The sequence below is a fragment of the Pholis gunnellus genome, assembly GCF_910591455.1.
Source record: "Pholis gunnellus genome assembly, chromosome: 13".
NCBI lineage: Eukaryota > Metazoa > Chordata > Actinopteri > Perciformes > Pholidae > Pholis > Pholis gunnellus.
The window spans coordinates 4973055-4994430 of record NC_136540.1 but is presented as its reverse complement, the minus strand read 5'-3'; the positions used below and the strand labels follow the sequence as shown (position 1 = coordinate 4994430).

Here is a 21376-nt window from a genome sequence, read left to right as displayed (position 1 = left end):
ATTTAAGCTTTAATTTAAGTTTTGAGGGCTAAATACGTATTTACATTCACAACTAGAGAATCTTAATTCACTCCACTTTGACTCGGCTCTCCACTCGATGCAGACGCTGTCGTCTTCCAGCTGTGTTTCCTCCTTCTTCTTTTTTTTAATGTTTTATTTCTTCCTCCCAGTTTACAGCATGAGTTTCAATGTGTTCACCAAAATCTCCAAAAAGCAACCTGTATGATACCGACAAACCTTTACTGCTGGTCGCTTTGCTCCTAACCGTGACTCGTTGCAGTTGTTTAGTGCTGTTTGTAGAAATTGTGATGTAAACTATAAATTATGAAAGATGGCCGATGCTCGCTGGTGTCTTTGAGTTCTGTGTGGATGCCGGTCGGCAGCGTTCAGTCCTCTCACGACGAGTCTTAAGAAGTGCGCGCTTCGTGTTATTCGATGGTAAATAGTTGTGTGTTGTTTGATAAATTGTTTGGTATGTTATGTTGTAAAATCTGCACTATGTCTTGCAAATCAAAGACAAACAAATTCCCTGTGATTTTTTTGTTTTGTTTTTTGTATTTTTCGTTCATCTCCGAGTGACCTTGGCCTCTCTCTCTCTGTTTAACGTCTTTAAAACTGGAATGTTGTACATTTAGTGCCTTTTACATTTCATCAGCTAACTTGAACACCTGCTCAAAGTAGAAAAAAACAAAAGATAAGATTCATTTATTTTCCTTTTATTGTATGTATTTTTTTATACACATAATATCGCCTCTGTATCCACTGTTCAAATTTTATATAAAACCTATTCCTGGCCAATTATGTGTGTTTTGTTCTGGTTATTTTATTCTCACCACACATTCTGTTTGAGTTCTCTTTGAATAAGATGAAGACACAAACATCAAGCTATTAAATCATGATTACAGGTGAAAATCTGCTCTGTTTCTTAATGTTAACAGTTAATATTGATTATTAACGTGATCCTATCCAAGTCTTTGGTTTTGATAACTAATTGTATAGAAAGAGGAATATAATGTACTATAGATTGATGTATTTATACTATCTCGCAGCACATTGACATAAAGCTTGAGTATTTCCATTGTTTTATGTCAAAATCATATATTTCCTGAGGAATACTGTGTTGCCATTCTATATTGTGATATTTACATTATATGCCTTTTTAGCGAGTTCAATGTTTTTCTGTCTCTGTATTTAATCATTATTTATTTCTCCAAATATTTTTAGACTTTAGAACACCTGTCCTCATCACACTTTATACCCCGATGAAGACTTGTTGGTCCTCCGTGATTTAATAAAGGATTTAAAATCCGAGAGCCTCTGACGATTTCCAGCTGATGCGAAGAACTTCCTTCAAACGTAAGCTTGAAAACTGATTGTTTTCTATTTCTACTCTGATGTTCTTTTAAAAACAAAACACGTTTCTTTTCTCTTCCATTCACTGAGACTCCCTTCAAACTGTTTGGAGACTGAGAGCAGACGTCTCCACCAGGAATCGAACCGGTGACGTTCTGTTTACATGGTTTACATCCTAAAGAGTTTTTTTTTATTGTGAGGCACCGATGTGTTAACTGTCACTCGTCTAGACACCAATGAGCTGTAAGACGTCGTTAAACACTCTTTACTTAAACCCCAAAACCAGTAGAGATGTTGTATAAAACATTTCATAACGTCTTCCCTCTCAGACAAACCGCTCTGTCAGCATGTAGTTTGTACTCTCAGCTCTGTTAGCACCGTTAGCTACGAGCCGCTCGGGCGTCGCCATGTTGAGAGCCATCCAGAGGCAAACCAAAAGCTCCCAAATCTCTTATTACGCACATTTAAACTCTGCAACAAGCTGTCTGCCTTCGGTATGAAAAAAGACAATTAATTAAGAAAAGAAGTCCCAACATCTTTAAAATCATTCTCAGCTAAACAATTATCTAAGTGATTATCTTTCATCTTTCTAAAATAAATAAATGAATATGTTGGTGAAGGAGGAGGCAGAAGTACATGATGTTTATCACATATCACTGCCAGCTTGTGAAATGTCCCACCTGATCTTAACCAATAACAACAGTACATATTAATGTATTAGTTCATTTATATGTTGTATGAATAATATGAATTTGCTAATAAATATATAGTGCAGTAAAATGTGGGCTTCAAAAATGTCGTGGAGTAGAAGTATAAAGTGTGTTAAAATGGGAAATACTCAGGTAAAGTACTTACAAATTGCTCTTAAATACAGTACTTAAGTATATATTTCGTTACTTTGTACTTGATAAACACAGCAGGTGTAACTGCTGCAGTGTGTGAGTGTGAGCAGCAGGAGGCAGGACTGAGCTCTCTACAGGTTAAAGACTGTCATCGTGTTACTGATTAATGAGCTGGAATAACATCCCTCTGATCTCACTGGCTTCTTCTTCCAGGAAACAGATCTCTGAAACAGAAAGAGAAAAAGAAAAGACCTACACACACCCGTCAGCTGAAACTCAAATAAGGCCGGGAATCCCGGGAAATAAAAAGGGACTAACCCCCAAAGGGTGGGGGGGGTGTTGTGTGTGTTGTGTGTAACACATGACACCACTGATGCAGTATAATGAAGATAAAAGGATGGTGAATGTGAAACGAAACCTGCTACGAATGTACGAGACGCTGCAGCAGAAGACACCAGGTAAGACTACTACTACTACTACTACTACTACTACTTCCTCTTCTTCTTTTACCACTGCCTCTTCTTGTGCTTCTTCTTTTTCTTCTGCTGCCTTTTTCTTCTTCTTCTTCTTCTGCTGCCTCTTCTTCTTCTTCTGCTGCCTCTTTTCCTTCTTCTGCTGCCTCTTTTTCTTCTCTTGCTGCCTCTTCCTCTTTTTCTTCTGCTGCTGCTGCCTCTTCTTCTTGTGCTTCTTCTTCTGCTGCCCTTTTCTTCTTCTGCTGCCTCTTCTTCTTCTTCTTGTGCTTCTTCTTCTGCTGCCCTTTTCTTCTTCTGCTGCCTCTTTTTTCTTGTGCTTCTTCTTCTGCTGCTTTTTCTTCTGAGTTCTTCTACGCTTATTCACAGAAATGTATTTTTCTTCTGTTTTACATGCATGCCTAGAAGTGATGGAGAGTAACTAAATAAATGTACTCTTTAAGTTCTGTTCTTAAGTACAACGGTGAGTTGTTTTTACCTCATCCTCCACTGAATTTTGTAGATAAATATTACTATAAGTTAAATTCTTACATTGAAGTTGGTAACAGTACTTTTGACAAAACATTCTCAACTCAAGGCCCACTTACTAGCTTCTTCCGGGTCTTTCGATCACATCGTACTGTCTTCAGCAGCAGTTGGCGCCTAGCTTTTATGATTGCATTCATGGATTTCTCGTGTGTGTCGTCTTAAAATATAAAGCATCATAGTTCATTTTTTGACAATCCTAATTTAAAGTCCACTTACTAGCTTTTACCGGAGCTTTCAAGCACATCACACAGTCTTCATCAGCCGATGGAGACATTCTTCTTCATGTTCTTTGTGGCATTAAAGTCTATAAAGTAGTTCAAATTAAAAACAGTCAAATGCTGCACTGACACCAATAATAATCTTTTTGTTTATGCTACAGAAGAGAACCAACCAAGAACCAACCAACATATTATTTAGTATCTTAACATGCTCTCAGATTTAGAGATAGATGAACTTTAAAACTTTTTAAAAAGCGTCCGGGCTGTTTCCAGAAGTTAGAGTGAGTCAGCACCAACAAATGCAAAACAAAAATATTTAACAGTCAAAAGAGTTTGACCCTTAATCCAATTGTAAGGAATTTGAAATCGAAATGAAAATGTCTTAACATACAAAATATATTAAAATAAAATAAACTGAGGTATGGACACCAGTGTGTTTATGAAATGTTAAGAATATTTAGCTTTTTTAAATTAAGTTGTAAACATCTACAGCTCATCATACCGCCAAAATAAATGGTGACTTTTCTTTGCCTGAGACACTCACACAGTACAGTCAGCACTAACGGAGACTCGCGTACACTCACTCTGATGTGTGAACTCTACTCGTCATAATTACTGTTGTTTGTTTACAGTGTGGTGAACCAGAGGAAACATCACATGACAAACCAGACGCAATCCCACAGTATGACAAGGATGTGTGATTAACACACCCACACTGTTCCTATAAATCCATCAATAACTGCTGACTCTCTCTCTCTCTCTCTCTCTCTCTCTCTCTCTCTCTCTCTCTCTCTCTCTCTCTCTCTCTCTGTCTCTCTCTCTCTCTCTCTCTCTCTCTCTCTCTCTCTCTCTCTCTCTCTCTCTCTCTCTCTCTCTCTCTCTCTCTCTCTCTCTGTCTCTCTGTCTCTGTCTGTCTCTCTCTGTCTCTGTCTTAGTCTCTCTCTCTCTGTCTCTGTCTGTCTCTCTCTCTCTCTCTCTCTGTCTCTGTCTGTCTCTCTCTGTCTCTGTCTTAGTCTCTCTCTCTCTGTCCTCTCTCTCTGTCTCTCTCTGTCTCTTAGTCTCTCTCTCTCTCTCTCTCTCTGTCTGTCCTCTCTCTCTCTCTCTCTCTGTCTCTTAGTCTCTCTCGCTCTTTCCCCCCCTCTCTCTCTCGCTCTCTCTGTCCTGTCTCTCTTTCTCTCTCTCTGCATCTCTTTCTTGCTCTCTCTGTGTCTCTCTCTTTCTCCCCCCCTCTCTCTCTCTCTGCATCTCTCTCTCTCTGTCTCTCTCTCTCTGTATCTCTTTCTCACTCTTTGTGTGTCTCTCTCTTTCTCTCGTCCTCTCTCTCTTTCTCTCTCTCTCTCCAAACATTCATCCATAAAAGGCTGTTTTAGATAAGAAACGCATGCAGAACTTTTAAAATACCGCAAATTCCAAATGGTGTGTGAGAACATCCAAACTATTTCTCGCAAAACTTTAGGATTAATAGAGGGTCTTTTTTGGGGGGGGGGGGGGGGGGGGGGGTGGCGTCTTCTTGAAGTGAAGCATAAAACTGGACTTCCCAACCCCCTTATAAGGCATTTCCCTGAGAACAGTGGGGGGGAGGAGGGGGGGGGGGGGGGGGGGGGCAGGATATTCTCACAGGATGTGATGGCTGGACAGCAGCCGGAGCTGAAGAGTCAGCTGAGAGGAGCTCTCTTGTTTGCGTGTTTTGCTCGGTTACTATCGATCTGTGAGTGGGTGTGAGAGCGCTGAGGATGTGAAATCAACATGGTCAGGAGGCACCGTGAAGACTATTATCAGATGAAAGAGAGGTAATTGTTCCAGCTTGTTGCTGTTGAACGGTTTGGTTGTTGGGAGCAGATGTGTGCATGCTGACAAGTCGTAGGAAGAAGTTCTCAGATCCTTTTAAAAAGTAAAAGTACAGAAGTATCGGTTGCGAGTTTGCAGAGAAGATTTTACACGAAAAACACAAGATGTAAGTACATATTTCAGGTAAAACCTCTGTATTTTAACATTGTGTTGTTACTACTTCTGCTTAAGTTAAATAATCTAAATACTTGAGAAAGAATTTAGGCAAAATATATACTTTAACAAGATGTAAAATCAGCAGTAAAGAGGCAGAAGAAGAGAAATGAAATGAGTAAGTGCTACTTTGTAAATAGTCTGTGGATCATGATATCTCCAAAATAAAATACACAAGTATTATCAGCAAAAAAGTATCAAGTTCTCGTTCTGCAGATCCTCTGTGACGGATATGTTTTCATAGATAACATTGTTAGATTAGCATCAGTGTGTAAGTAGCGTTTTATTGTGGTAGTTTGAACTACTTCATTTGCTGCTGGGTAGTTCAGTCCAGTGGTTCTCAACCTCTGGGTCGGGCCCCTCCAAAGGGTCACCAGATAAATCTGAGGGGTGGATTTATGTTCATATTGTTGACTTTTATTGAATCGTTTAGAAAATTTAACTTCAGTTTAGTGCAGTTTAGTTGTATTAAAACATAATTTTTGTAGGAGAAAGGGTTGGAAAAAGTAATCACGAGTAACTATAGCTGTCAAAACAATCTAGTGGTGTAAAAATTAAAATGTTTCCCTCTGAAACGAAAATGAAAATTGAACAACTCAAGTCGACATTAATTACACATAAATTACACTTCGGTACAGTACCTGGAAGTCCATTCTTAGCTTCAGATAGAGAGAGTGTTGATCTTTCTGGCTGCTGATTAACGACCACAATGTTTTATCAGGTTGTAAATGTTTAAAAGTCTTCTGCAACTAACTCCTACGATAAACGTTGTGTGTTTGACTTTCCACGTCATTAAAAAGAAGCCGTGCAGCCTTTTAATGTCTCTAACCACATTTTTAAGAACATTTTAAGGTGCTTATTGAACACAAAAAATGAGTTAAATGCTTCTTTTTGTTAATTGAATGATGTGTCTGTATTTTTGTCACATGAGAGCACTGTGATGAATCTCTTTATTGAATTCGGAGAGTTTCAAAGAGCTGCTCTGTTCTTATGTGAAGGTCTTACATGAGAGTTTAGGGAAGATTTCACTTAAACTAAAACTAAACGTTTGTTTTTTAACAATGAAATTAATAACAAATTAAAAATAAGTGAGATTTTAGAGCAACAGCTGCTTGCATTTTCAAATTTAAAACCACAACTGGGTGTTTTTTTTATTCGCTGTGTGCAAAGCTTTATGGTACTTACCATTACAGCGATGCTAATTACTCCCACATTGTCTACCATCCAATCTTACATGTTGTTGTTTTGTTCAGGGGAGCTTATCAAGAAATATTTCAGCAAAGTTTCCGCAAAATATAACAAGGCACAGACCTTGTAAAAGGTGACTCACCGAGCCGAAAACAATCTCTTTTCCAAACAATAAGCTACAGTGCAGAATTGATAACATTTACTCAGAGCTCACGGAAACACACGTTATCTTAGTCATTCTCGGTTCTGCCGGTTTCTGCAGCTAAATACAGTATAAAATAGAAATGTCACAAAAAAGCCCCTGTTTGTGTCTCAGGGCATAAATAGCACCGTCATAGGTCAGCATGTCACACGGTAGGTAGGGCTACCTCCAGCTTCCTTCCCTTTTTTCGAGTCATATCACCGGCAACATGCTTCCTGCATTTGTGTGTTTGTAACCCGTGTTGATCTGGACTCTCCCTGTGCTGCAGCACCATGGCCGCCTTCCAGCTGCTCTTCCCGCTGTTGGTCAGCTGCGTGACGGTGTCCGCACATCCTCCCCGACACCTCCCAGCATGCCAAGTTGTAAGTAAAAACCTACAGAGTTCAGATTGTTTCTCAGTTTTATTGCATCTTTCCCTCACATCTCCAGTCAAATAAACACAGAATATGTGTTCATCTGTTTTTAGTTTATTGAAAAAACGGAGATGAGAGCACCTAATCCATCAGGTGCTTGAGGTATTTTCAGATTATCCACAGAAAAGGCCGACGGTTTATTTGACAGCTCTTGACCAGCAGATCTGGTTTATTAGTTTAAGCTGTGCTGCCGTCAGACCTTCAGGCTTCAATATTTGGACAGAGAAACATTATTTGGCTTCTCTGGAAGAAGTAGAATGGGAAGTGTTATTGTCTGCAGAGGTCACAGTAGACTGTGACATCTTTTCTAGTGAATCATGTTCTACTTTTTGGCTTCTCATGCCAACCAGGCAGAACTTGTTCTAATTATGTCATGAAGTGGAAATGTGACACGCATCACTTCCCTTGTGCTGGAGGATTTTCTTTTCCTTGGAAAGACCAGCGAGTACGTAGAAGAGCTTTTAATGAAGTCGGGTATAATCACTGCTGTGTGCGTGTCGGTGATCTGACTGAACCTGTTTCAAAGACTCTGTAATCTGTCTGCTTCATTCCTCATCTGTCACCTCTGGGCTGCTGCTGTCTAATAAAAGCATAAAACAATCGTTCTTATTGGCTCCGTGACCTCCCCTAGACCACTGGTTCCTAAAGGCACCCAGAGGGACCTCAAAGACAAGTCAAGAGGGCCACATGACTTATTCCCATTTTCCTAAAGGGCCAGTTTGTAGCATTTAGGGGGATATATTAGCAGAAATGTACTATAACATTCATAACTATGTTTTCATCAGCGTATAACCACCTGAATCTAAGAATCGTTGTGTTTTGGTGAGCTTAGAATGAGCCCTTCATGTCTACACCGGGAGCAGGTCCTCTACGTTCCCCTCAAGCATCGGTTTTGGGCGTGTCGGGATGTGTTTGTTTACACTTATAACATGCGTACAGCGTCTTTTTTAAATAAACTTCCATCTTCACAGGAAGTTATGTTTAGGCAACAAAACTACTCAGGGTTAAGAAAAAAGTACCAAAAGTAAAAGTACTCATCATGCAGAAAAGTGTGTATTATATTATTTGATTGTAATTATTGATGCTTTAATGTGTTTCATCACTTTAATTTTGCTGGTGGGGATGCGCTCATTTTAATTACTTTATGTGCTGCTTATGAATTTCCCTTCGGAGATCAATTAAGTTTTATATTTACCAATAATAATATATTTTATTTGATGATTCTATTTTTTATCTTAATGTGGAAAGTAGCGAAAGTTATTGAATAAATGTCGTTAAACGCAGCAGAAAAAGTAAATACTCAAGTAAAGTAAAATAAATCAGTACTTGAGTAAATGTACTTGTGTACATTTACACACATGTATATCAGATGTTATGCACACAAAGACTCAACTTCAGAGTTTTTTAGGAATGTAAGCACCGATAACGCCAGAATCTTTTCAATGACGACACTTTCTTTAAAATATGCCAGATTTGTTCCTCGATGCCCGACAACAGACACGAGATGTTCTGCCCCTCCAAAGTAAATCAGTGTGTTTGTTTACGGGCCGGCTTGTAAGAGACGAGGAATGCCACTCTCAGGATACCACAAATATGCCAAGAAGCTGCACGTACTCGGCCTCAGAGAGAAAACAGGGATGGAGACAGTTTCATGAGCTGTTGTTGGACAGAAAGTGGTCTCTGGCCATGTGGTTTCTATAATAAACTGCTCTTAATAACGTAGATATTTGAATCTATGAGGGTAAAAGAAGAGAAGAGGACGAAAACTGTGGGTTGGCAATAAAGATATGAGGCGTATTTTTCTTTTATTGTGTTGCTTAACGAACTAGAGATTGAGTCATTAAAGCAGTGAATAGATTTCAAGAGGAAATGTATTTATTCTCATTAGAACAACTCGCCATCATAAACCTCAGAGGACGGTGTTGCTGCCAAGAACATGCTCAATAAACCGACCTTCCGCCGTACTCTTTAAACATTTGCTCTGTATTGTGTCATGGCTGCATAATCAGACTTTGTGTGCTTGTCTTTTGTTCTTCAGGTCCAGATGGATGTGTTTTGTAGCGACCTGAGCCTCAGAAGTGCTCCGGTCGATCTCCCTCGCGGCGTCCAGATGCTGGACCTCTCTCGTAACCAGGTGCAGAATCTCACCCGGGAAACTCTGGCGTACCACACCGGCTTCCGTCACCTAAACCTCGGCTCCAACAAGATCCACTTCATCCAGCCGGGGCTCTTCAAAGACATGACGGATCTGAAAGTCTTGGACCTGTCCAGGAATCATCTGAATGTTTTCGCTCTCTCCAAAATCAACATTGGGCCTCTGACGGCCGTGGAGTCGCTCGACCTGTCGAGCAACGGGCTGTACACAGGGATGTCGGACTATTTCCTGGAGGATTCCCCGTCGCTGGAGAACCTCTCCCTGAACGGAAACAGCATCACCAAAATAGCACAGAACACCTTCAGCGGATCCTCGTCGTTGAGAAAAATCGGCCTGCACAACAACGTGATCTTGGAGATCGAAGACGGCGCTTTCGACTCCCTGAACCGTCTGACTGAACTTGATTTGTCCAAGAACTCGATCACCTGCATCACAGACTTCAACCTCTGCAACTTGAAAGTGCTCAATCTCAGCAAGAACAGCATAGAGCTTTTCCAAAGCGCGACGTCAGCGGTTAACTACAACCTCCTCTCACTCGACCTGAGCGAAAACAAAATGCTTTACTTTCCCCGTCTCCCCAGAAACAACAGGCTGGAACACCTGGACGTTTCACGGAACCAACTCCAGAGCGTCAACGTCACGGGGACTCCTGAAAAAAAGGTGTTTTTCTCTCACCTGAGATACCTGGACATGAGTTACAACCAACTCAAAAGCATACCAGAGTCCTTTTTTTACTGCATGGGATCACTGGAGGTCCTGAACGTGAGCAATAACTGCATCAGCTCGTTCTCTGTCGCTAACGAAGGCCTTCTACGGACCGTGAAGATCATCAATCTCAGCCATAACTCGCTGCAGAGCCTGACGTTCGGGGAAAACACTCTGCAATCGCTGGAAGAGCTCGTCCTACATGGAAACGACCTAGCCACCCTGGACCACGGCATATTTCAAAGACTTCCGAGCATCAAACACCTGCAGCTCCAGCAGAATAACCTGCAGATCTGTTCCTCAGACCAGAACCACCAGGATCCTCCGGGTTGCGTCTCCTTTGTCTCTATACCCAACTTGCAGTACTTGGATCTGTCTGAAAACAATGTGAGGACTCTGCCTGCGAACGCGTTTGCAAACACCCCTCTGACGTTACTGGACTTGTCCCTGAACCCGGGCTTGGACATGGACAAGGACTCCCTCTCCGGTCTGGAGCATTCCCTGGTCCACCTCCTCCTGAGGGAAAACAACATCTCCAGTCTAAACACAGACTTGTCGTCGCTGAGGAGTCTCAAACACATAGACCTGTCCACAAACCAGCTGACCACTCTACCGATGTGGAACAAAGACTCCTCCATCGAGTCCCTGAACCTGCAGAACAACCACCTGGTCACCCTGGAGTACAGCACCATGCTCGCTCTGGAGCACTCGCTAAAAACCCTCTACATGGGCTCCAACCCGCTGAGCTGCTGCAGCAACCTGGACTTCCTCCACATGGTGCAGAACTCGGCCGTGGTCGTTCCCGACATCGAGACCGTGACCTGCGTTCACGAGGAGTACTCGGAGCCGGTCAACATTGAGAAGGTGACCCAGGAGATGTGTCACATATCGGGGGTCCAGAACTACGTCATAGCTGTCATGGTGATAGGGTTGGTGGTGGTGATCGTGTCGATGCTGCTGGTTAAATGTTGCCAGTCGAGGAAACCGAAGCACAACCGAAGCTTCAACGCCTAATGTGAAGCCATGAAGGAGTTTTATATTTTGCCACTTGGTTGGTGCTTTTTAAACCAGAGGAAAAAAACATGAATGTTGTGTCTGCAAAGTCACTCAAAGACTTGTGAAGGGACAATTTATTGCCTTGACTTTGGTTTACCACGACCATCTTTGCCACTAGAGTGAGACGGGACACGCGAAAAGAAACCACAATGGCTGCCTGATAGGCTGAGACACCAGTGAAGAAGACACGTGCCATATTGTCTCCTAAATGAAGACAATAGAGTGCTGCAGGAATGAGTTCGAAAAACACGGAAATGACTCAGCATTTTCTGAATGTGTTTTTGGTTAGATGCCTAGAATCAGGTCTGTGTTTAACACAAGCTGGAGAGATTTTAAACAGGTCAGTAAAAACCCCTCTGGTGAATTTAGAAGCTTTTTCGTGTCTTAAAAAATAGTCTAAATGACACGACTAAACGTCTTCACAAGAACACTAGACGTGAAGTCATGTGTAGTTTGTTTTTAGCCTCACTTTAGCTTTTTAAATCATAAAAGTGGTGTTCATTTGTGAAGATTATAATATTATCATAATATTTTTTTAGGGAACCGGTGCAATGCTAACTTCCTGGTTGGACTACAAAACACGTCATCCCTGCAGCACTCTATCAACAAACTCTTTAAAACAAGTGGGAAATATTTGGTTTTGGAGTATTGGACTTTTAAAAACACTTCAAAAGTTGAAGTGTCTTGTGTGAACATTTAGTGGTCACTTTAGGAACTGCAACTTTAAAGCCTTTCGGGTAAAGCAGGAGTGTTTCCTGTTTGTTTCACAAGCCTCATGCTAACTAGCATAAGTTTATTGAATGTAAAAGGATTAATCCACTCTAAAAAACACTTAAACACTGTTGACTCTGTCATAACACGCTATGGGAATAGTTTTACATTTTAGGCAATACGCTTAGAGGCAAGCAGCCTGTTAGCTTAGCTTAGCATAAAGACTGGAAACACCTAGCTTAGCTCTGTCTAAAGTCAACACAATCCGCCCACCAACTCCTCTAAAGCTCACTAATTCAAATGATATATCTAGTTTGTTGAATTTGTACGCAACTACAGGAAGTGACTGCGCCCGGCCAAAAAAAACGAACACATAATTTGTCGTTTTTACATGAAACAGATAAAATTTCATTTGTAGCTGCTGTTTCCAAGCTAAGCTAACAGACTGCTAGCTTTTGCTTCGTGTTTACAGCACAGAGACAAGAGCGCTATCATCTATCTTTCAGCCAGAAAGCAAATAAGCATATTTTCTATCTTTAATGTTGAACTATTCCTTTAAGTGTCAGCTGAGGGGTTCTTAAAAAATGATGATTAATAACTGTGAGACGGAGAAACATGAATATGACTTAACAAAGTCAGATGTCTTCACTCAGTGACGGTCGGTGAAACAGTGTCTGAGAGGGGAATCTTTCCTTCAAGCTAAGAATAAAGGAAGACAAACACTACAAAAGGTCAGGAAACAAAAGGCTCTATTCATATGAAGAATGATTAAATGAAGTATATATATATATATATATATATGTAGGATGTCAAAAAGAGTTTTTATAAAGCAATCCAACCCGTCCTTTTACCCTTTTTATGTGGTTTGCACTTTAAATTCCCTCTTGTTTGTGTGATTGTGTCTTATTCTGTGACTGTTTTTAACACTAAGAATATTTTTGTTACAACAAAAACTAAGCTGGATATTTTAAACTGTATGTTTTCTGTATTGATCCCAGGTTCTGTGGTGCAATACAAACATATCTATTAAATTGACATGAAAAAGCTGAAAGCTGGGCTATAAGCACTGAAATTAATAACTGTGACACTCTGATGTGGAAGTTTAATATACATACTGTTTATTTTTTTGGATATATAATTGAATAAATGTAGTGGGCTACACTGGGATCCACAGTTTCATACAATTTGAATGTGTTTAATAACTCACCCTGTGATTTTTGTAACGTCATGTGAGCAATATTTTGTACCAAATGAAGGCCATGTTCTACACGTAAACACTGTGTGGGACATTATTTTATGTGGAAAAACATGTAAACCTCTGAACGTAGTATTCACACCAGCTCTCATTGTCACCTCATTATTCAGTAATACCGTAATATGATTCTTTGCTCTGTACATTTTGTATAATGTTTGAAGTTTTGGGGCAAGAAACAGCACTTAATGATATGAAAATAAACTGAATGTCATTTTCTAATATTTGTCTCTTGAGTATTGCACTAAACATTCGTCTAGACAAATATTTGTATTTGATATATTATTTAATTCTGTATTCTTTCTAGTTTGGTGTAAGATACGCCGTTACAGATACAGGCTATATTTCTTATTTTCCTTTATTTTTATAAATACAAAATGGGATTTCTTATAAGAAAAATGGATCAATTTGAATGTTAGAAGCTATATTTCAGATTACCATCTCTATGACACACACTTAAGAGCTGAAAACGGTCAATTAATTAATTAGTTGAATGTAAAAAAAATCAGCAGCTATTAACTGATTCTTTACTAAAAAATGTTTAAATAAATCCGTATCCTAGGTCTAATGTCAATCAAATTGGATTGTTTTCAACGATCGTCAATATGATTTGTTTGCAAAGTACGTCAGTCGTATTTTCTGACCTATTAAAAGTCTGTACTATCGATGTGGGCGGGGCTTAACCTTTGACAGTTGCGTCTGATAATGTTTGCGTGCGCCGTGCCTCTCTCCGCTGTCGTAAAGCGCTTCGAAGAGTCGGAATTTGGAAAGAAAATCGATTTTGCGGAAAATAGCTGGTAATTAATTAGTTAGTAGTAACTTCTGAACATGTGAAAGCAAATGTGCATAGCAAGATATTCAAAGAAACCCCGGATGATGGAGGAAGAAGAAGACGTACACGTGAGCTAGCAAGTGGCTAGTTTAAATGGTGGATGCCGCCTGCCGTAAAGTAGCAGTTTCTCCGCCACAAAGATTACGGTAAGATTACATAACGTTACTTGAATGCCCGCCGTGGCCGTCGTTGGATGATAACGAAAGATGTCCACTGTATACACTATGTAGGTTAACTTAAGTATCCATATTTGTTTGTTTGCTTGGTTAAATCTTTGCACTATTGTTTAGTGAGTTCATTTTAATATTATTCTATTTTATTGTATATATATATATCGTGCATTTTGTATTTAATATTTTCTGTTATTTTTACTGTATTTATGTTGTTATTAATTATTATCTGCATGCTGATGTTTAATATATAACAAATGACTTAAAGAGATACTTTCACTTTTGTAATGGTGCATTCAGGTGACCCGTGTGAAGTTGGACATTTCTAAGCGTTACCACCATGCAGTGAAAGTGAAAAGTTTTATGACATCCAGGTTTATGAGTTGTGATGTTTCAAATGATGAAAGTGGTAATCTACCAGGTTAATTTTATGGTATTTATTCTAGTTTATTATATCAATATAACTTCCCCTAATCTGTCGTAACTTTTGTAAATGAGTCTAACATCAAAAGTAGAGTTCATCCAGGCTGACATCTAGTCTTTGCATTATGAGACTACCATACTTCATTTAATGTAATTAGCTCTGATCACCATCCACATGTAAACAGCTGGTTAATAGGAAGCCATCCTGGTTATTAATGCAGCTGTGATGGTTTTAAATAGACAAGTTTACAGGAAAAGTTAGACATTCTGTGAAATAAGACTTTCATGATGAAATTATCGCCACTTTCATGTTTCTGAGGTAAATATGAAGCTACAGACGGTTTGCTTAGCTTAGCACAAAGACTAGAAACGGGGCTAAAAGCTAGCATATGGTATCTGCCTACCAGTAGGCCTACAAGACATTATATCTTGTTTGTTTAATCCATATACAATTAATAATCAATCAACCCTTATTTTTATAGCACTTTTCATACAGATTAATTCAATTATAAAATGTTTCACTGACAAAGCTGATAATAAGACAACTTGAGACTATGAAATAAAAGAAAAAAATGTGAAATAGAAAACAATAACATTGAAATAAAATGACAAATAAAACGGATAAGTGGTTCCTTTTCTTCGTTACTTTCCTTTTCTTCGTTACTTTCTTCTTTTCTACCCTCCTGTTTACGTTTGGAGTTAGGCTTTACGATAGAATAAGTGCTGAACAGTCTGTAACGAAAGCCTCTTACTCTCGATGACTCAGAGCCTCCTTACCCTAATTTACTCCAGGGTGGTACAGGAAGTTGTCCGCGGGCCAAAGAGGAAAAAAATCCTCTTTATCACTTTGAAAACAGCCATGAGAATCTCCCGAATGTTTGGTGAAATGTTCCATTAAGAAACCGGCTTTTGTCTCGATGATGAAGCGGTGCGTTGGTTGACACTTTATTCTCTAGCGTGGCACTAATATCAACATGTCACCGGGTGTTTGTGTTTGATTTAGATGCTGCCCTGAATCACACCGTGAAGTGTTTAAAGAAGAAGATGCTGTTTAACTTGAACTTTGAAGAAGCCCCTCCATGCTGCCCAGCATGTATTTGCTTTAATAATAAATATAGTTTTGTCTGTCTAGGTGTTTTTGTTTGGATATAGTTCAGGCTGCCGAGGACCGAACAAGACTTTGAAGCATGGGAACGTTTTTTATTCCAGTAATGCAGCTCTGAATCAGCTCCTGTTTTAGTAGATCAACTCTATAATTGAGGATTTGCTTGTTGAACTGTTGCTCCGTGTGCAGCCACAGGAAGCCTCTCAACTAATCTACACAATCTTTATCTGGAACTGTCTAGACCGTGTTTGTGTTTGATTAGTACTTTGATTAACAAGTTCAGCCCTTCTGCTTCCAAGTTACATAACCTCAAGTGAAGTGGACTTCACGTGTTCCACAATCTAATCCTTTTCATCAGAAGGCCTTCAACTAAGAATCGGTAGTGCACCTTTTACATTTTGGTTCTTAATTACCGATGTCTGAGTGAGAATTTAGGGGCTAACAGGTCTTTCAATTAAATGAACTAATCCATAAGTCGGCAACGTCGTATGACTGTTAGTCGACTAAGAATTTCTTTGGTCCAGGACAGCCCTAAGTGTATTTACTTAAGACTAATAACTGAATTACCTGAATTACACTCACTAAATTCCTCCTTTTACTTATTATGGTTCCAGGAAGATCTACTGCGAGATAGAATTAGACGACTACACTCTAACTTTATTTATTTGTCCAGCATGGTATCGGCTCTCCAGGGCAAAGTAAAAAGCAGACAGCAGTGGAAGCTCTTCCTCCTCGGGGAGATGTTTGTTCAGCCTCTGAGGGGAAGCTCTGTTCCTCTCGGTCTAAATGTAGGCAAAAGATGTGAGCTTCAACCCTTTCGCGGGCCGAAGATAAACAAAGTGGACTTCTACCAACCAACCCGCCGACAGGCATCGCTTCCTTTCAAAGACTTTTCTCCTTTGTTTATGAGATGAGCAGAGATAGAATCAGACGCCTACGGGAAGTATTTGTGGTTGCTTAATTGGAAGCAGACCTCAGTCACTTTTCCTCCTCTGTGACCCGGCATTGAGTCACAAATGAATATTATCAACCTGTATTTATCATACCTCAGTCACGCTGAGATCAAAAACGGCTTGTTTATAAAGTACAGCTCGACCAAAGCTGGAGCACTTAGTCACAGTCTGGAAAAGAAAGTGAGAAGAAAGAGAAAACATCATGTGTTTTGTCAGAACACCTGCTGTAAACGAAAGAAAAATTAGAATACTTTTGTGTTTTTAAGCATCAATCAATCTCTCTAATGTCCACCAGGGGGCGACTCCTCTGGTTGTATAGAAGTCTATGAGAAAATGACTCTACTTCTCTCTTGATTTATTACCTCAGTAAACATTGTAAACATGAGTTCATGGTCTCAATCTTTAGTTTCAAGTCTTCTTCAATACAGCATGATGTTCATTTAGTAAATTATGGTCCATTTAGAGTCAAACAGATCATAAAGCAGGGGATGCTTTGGGGCGCGGCTACACAGTAGCCAAAGTAAACCAACTTTCCACTGTTTCTCTCAAACCCAGGGTTCAATAATCTGGGAACCATTAATGTCTGGACAAAACTTCATGGCAATCCATCCAATACCAGCAGAGGTATTTCAATCTGAACCAAAGTGTTGGACTGACTTTGCATCATATTATAATCCAGAGGTAAATTGGGGGAACCGTACCTTTTTTTTAAAGATCAATAAACATCCAGGTTGTTGAAGTGCAGAGCCAACCTTTGTTACCCGCTCGCCTTGAGGGTAATCATCTCCTCACGTGGATCAATAAATAAACTTTTCAGCATGTGCATAGACAATAAAATAGGAAATCTGGCATGACATTGTGTTGATCTCACAGCCATATGTCCAAACTGAATCAACCTGGACTCTCAAACACAATGTTCTTGGATAAACCTCAAAGCAAGTGGAGTAATGCTTTTTTGCATGATGTGTAATACCATTGTGCTGAGTGTGCGTGTCCTGTTTGTATTTTGTCTGCTGTGTTTTTAACACAGACTTAAAGCACAACAGCTGTAGCTTCACTCGTGATACAACAGCAGCAAATTAAAGTTTAATGTAGAATACACACATCAGATTTACGCAACTACGGGGAAATAAACACAAGTAGGTCACCTCCGACCTTTTCCCATGGTCCTTGGCGATAAATCGGGATGCTCTGTGTGGGAGCACTGGGATGGCTGTGGATGAATAACGGATTGCTCTCAGTCTGCCAGTCAGTGAGAGTGGAGATCACGGAGCTAGGCACAGCCACATCCATCTCCACTGAGATACTCCCAATGACGGTTTCTTGACTGGAAACAGATGGAAATACTGAATCATCATCATATTTACATTATGATTGTCTGGTATGACTTATGAATACTGAGGTGGTCATTTAAAGACAGCGGTTTGTGGGTCCAGGCTGAAATATCTCCACCACTATTTGATGGATTCTCTTGAACTTTTGTAAAGACATTCATGTTCCCCAGATGATTAACCCTGCTGACTTTGGTGATCCCCTGACTTTCCCCTCAGCCCCACCATGAGGTTGACATGTGTGGTTATGAGGTTAACAACTGTTGGTTGGATTTCCTTTAACTTCTGTACGTACGTTCATGTTTCCCTCAGGATGAATTGTAGTACCTTTGGTGATCTCTTCACTTTACATCTTTTGCCATCATCAGGTCAAAGTTCTAATTCTAATAACGAATTAAATATCTTTTGTTCAATAGGTTTAGACGTTCCCTTCTGTCCCAGCTCTACTTAATGGTTTATTTACCAAATGTTAGCATATTAAGTGCTAGCAACTTGAAAATGCTAAAAAATGTTGCTGTAGACTTTTAGTCTTGTTTTAAAGTAAAACTTGGCTTTATTACAACTTGGGTTTTATTTTAGCCTATTAGCTAATTTAGCTGTGGCCATCGGTTCTATTGGTTCTAATGACCCTGTACTCATCGACGTATTTGCAGGGAATCTATGAACATGGAGACACGAGCAGTCAGACTAAAGTAAACTAACTGAAATACACCATTGTCACTGAACGAATCGTTAGCTTTAAGCATTGAAAACAAAGCACAGAGAAGCTCTGATTACAACACATTTAACCAGGGAGACATTACTCCACTTTATCTTTACAAAGCAACTAGTTGTTTGATGCTGTGCTAATGGTCTGAATCCTAAAATCCAATAAAAGACCACAAAAACACAAAAACAATCATCATCTGATACCTCCGTTGTAAATAAAAGGCGACTAAACTAAGCGTATGTGCAGCGCTTGTAAAGACTAGTTTTGTACCGAACTAAACGAGCAATAAACTCAATCAGTACTTACTTTAAGTGTTTAAAGTGCATTTAAAGGATAATGTGACTGCTGCGCTTAGTATAACACAGTGAACAAACCACATAGTCAGTGAAGAGTGCAGGTTTAAATCAGAACTAACTGAATTAACTTGAACTCAAGTTGCTGAGGTCCAACCATGACGCTCTTTCCAACTGATACACTCATAGATCTCTTCAAAGTCTTAAGGTTGTACACTTGGAACCGCAATGACTCACAGAACTCTCACAAAGGGATAAATTACAATAAAGAACCATTGTGGCTTTTAAAAACCCCGTCAAACATCATACGTATGTGGTAACAGTCAATATAATTTACCTCCTGATGATTTTATTTGTTAATAATTGTCGTTTTGTTGAGTACAGGCTGCTCTTCAGCCAACACGTTGTAGACAAGAGGAACCAGTGTCTGAAGGACTCACCCTGACTCAAGAAAAGCAAAAAGAAATCGAGTAAACTCAAGCTGAAGGAATGCTGCTCTGGCCTCCATGATGAATGATGAATGATGGATTATGTTGGAGGAAACTCCTATTTCGGCCTTATACACCCAGAATCTCTCCCACGGGGTTTAAATGACTTTAAATTGTTAACAACAAGACTAAACAGACCACCAAAACACACTGTCCACTGCTGTGTTTCAATGGAGACTCTTAGAGAGAAGACATTCAGTTATGACTCAGTAAAAAGCAGCTGCACTTTGAGTATATTTCATGGTTTTAACAAAAGGTTTCATCAGCTCCACAGAACCGATGAAGGACTGATGGAGCCTCTCAGATGAGAGCGTGAATGTAAGAAGTCACTTAAAAGAACCATTAAGGCCGGGCTCACTACATCTACATGTATGAGTGAGTTCTTCATCATCGATTATTGACACCTCTTTAAAATGACACTGCAAAAAGTGATGATGTAATGTTGGTAGTAAACACAAGTCCTCCACCTTTGAAGCTCTGTCTCGTATCTCTGTTGGGAGAATTTAAGGATTCGTATACGATGAAAGCTTAATTTACACCGATAACTATTGCCGATCATTGATGATCCATATCGGCAGATACAGATCTTTTGTTGTTGTTTATTTTTGGTATAGCAGCTGGTATAAAAGGCTCCACACTTTTCCTTTTTTGAAACCATTAAAAATGTACTTTGTTTTAGTCATCTATAGGTTGATGTAATATTATCTGCTTAGTGCTAATGTTAGCAGGTTAAACAGCTCACAATTACCTCTAATATATATTGTATGTTTCTGTGAATACATCTCCTTTAAACAACTAGATGTATTCAAGTTTTTCACCAAAACTACATTTTACAAGATTACATTTAAAACACATTATGTTAACGTTTTAATTTAACATTCGGAACCTACGTACGTTAGCAGTGCTGCTAACGTTACTAGCTCTCCTGTAGATTCAACATTATCAGAGATCGACAAATAGAAAGCATGATTTCTGATGTCCTGATCGCATATTTCTACTGAATATCTGAACAATCGTCAGTAAAACTTTATTTCACACTGTGACGGTTAAACTGTGTAATTAATCCGCGGTTCACATGTGTGCTGAACCGTGAGCGGTGATAACAGTCCGTTACACCACTAGTGATTAATCCCTTGCTGTTGTTTTTTGTGTTTTTTAGCCATAAACACAGTTCTTCCTCAGCATTGAGGAGCTGTGAAGCAGAGTTTACAGCCGTGTTTGGTCTTTGAGGTTCTTCCTGTAACACTCGTTGACGTCTTCATAGGGTGTTTTGCTTGTACTGTACGTGCTCGTAGCTCACATTTCATCATAAAGTGAGTGCCGTTGACAGATTTGAAGTTTTTTTTTCCTTTAAAGCACACCGACACCTTTAGTGTCACATCTTAGCTCCACATGAATCCTCACATATAGTTATGATTAACTTGCCGCTAAGTGCTAGACAAAGTTTAAATTGTGACCCGTGTTTTGTGGCACTATATAAAACATCAGAGGATGTTAAGACTCAAAATTTCACTGCAATCCGGGGAATATTTGAGATATTTCTTTGACACTGAAACAGGTTACATCTATATTTTATTCCTGAGAAAACAGGGCTGATATACAACTGTTCATTGTAGCCGTTACTCAGTCAGGTGAGTCAGCAGAGCCGGGTAAACTGTTTTATCCGGTGGGACTTTGGCAACATTATCCATGCAGGGGTGCAGGGTGGAGGGACGGTAACTCAACATGCTCCTATACTCCTAATCAGAGCCACATGTTTGGAGGTTAAGTCCAACCAATCAGACTCTGCAGGCTGGATATGAGCCCCCAGGAGCTCAGTGGATCACTTTCAACATGAGGGGGGGGAAGCGCCGGTGTGTTAACACACACTCCTACCAGAGTGTGTGTTAATGCACACTTCTACCAGAGTGTGTGTTAATACACACACACACTCTGGCTTTTTACAAGTGTGCAGAGCCAGTGGAAAATCCTCCAACAC

At 39.8% G+C, this 21376-nt stretch overlaps 1 protein-coding gene across 2 annotated transcripts; it reads left to right on the top strand.

Moving 5' to 3' along the window:
- Positions 1 to 1246: 1246 nt before the first annotated feature.
- Positions 1247 to 11089, top strand: lrrc32 (leucine rich repeat containing 32; the record flags this gene model as incomplete). Of its 2 annotated transcripts, XM_079172215.1 has the most annotated exons (4): positions 1247 to 1356; positions 2409 to 2653; positions 7071 to 7164; positions 9254 to 11089. In XM_079172215.1, exons 3-4 carry the CDS (start codon positions 7075 to 7077, stop codon positions 11087 to 11089), a joined length of 1926 nt encoding a protein of 641 aa, XP_079028341.1. In that variant the 5' UTR covers positions 1247 to 1356; positions 2409 to 2653; positions 7071 to 7074. The 2 variants fall into 2 exon arrangements, with proteins under 2 accessions (XP_079028341.1, XP_079028340.1); XM_079172214.1 differs by lacking the exons at positions 1247 to 1356; positions 2409 to 2653 and adding an exon at positions 5068 to 5201.
- Between the last annotated feature and the right edge of the window lie 10287 nt (positions 11090 to 21376).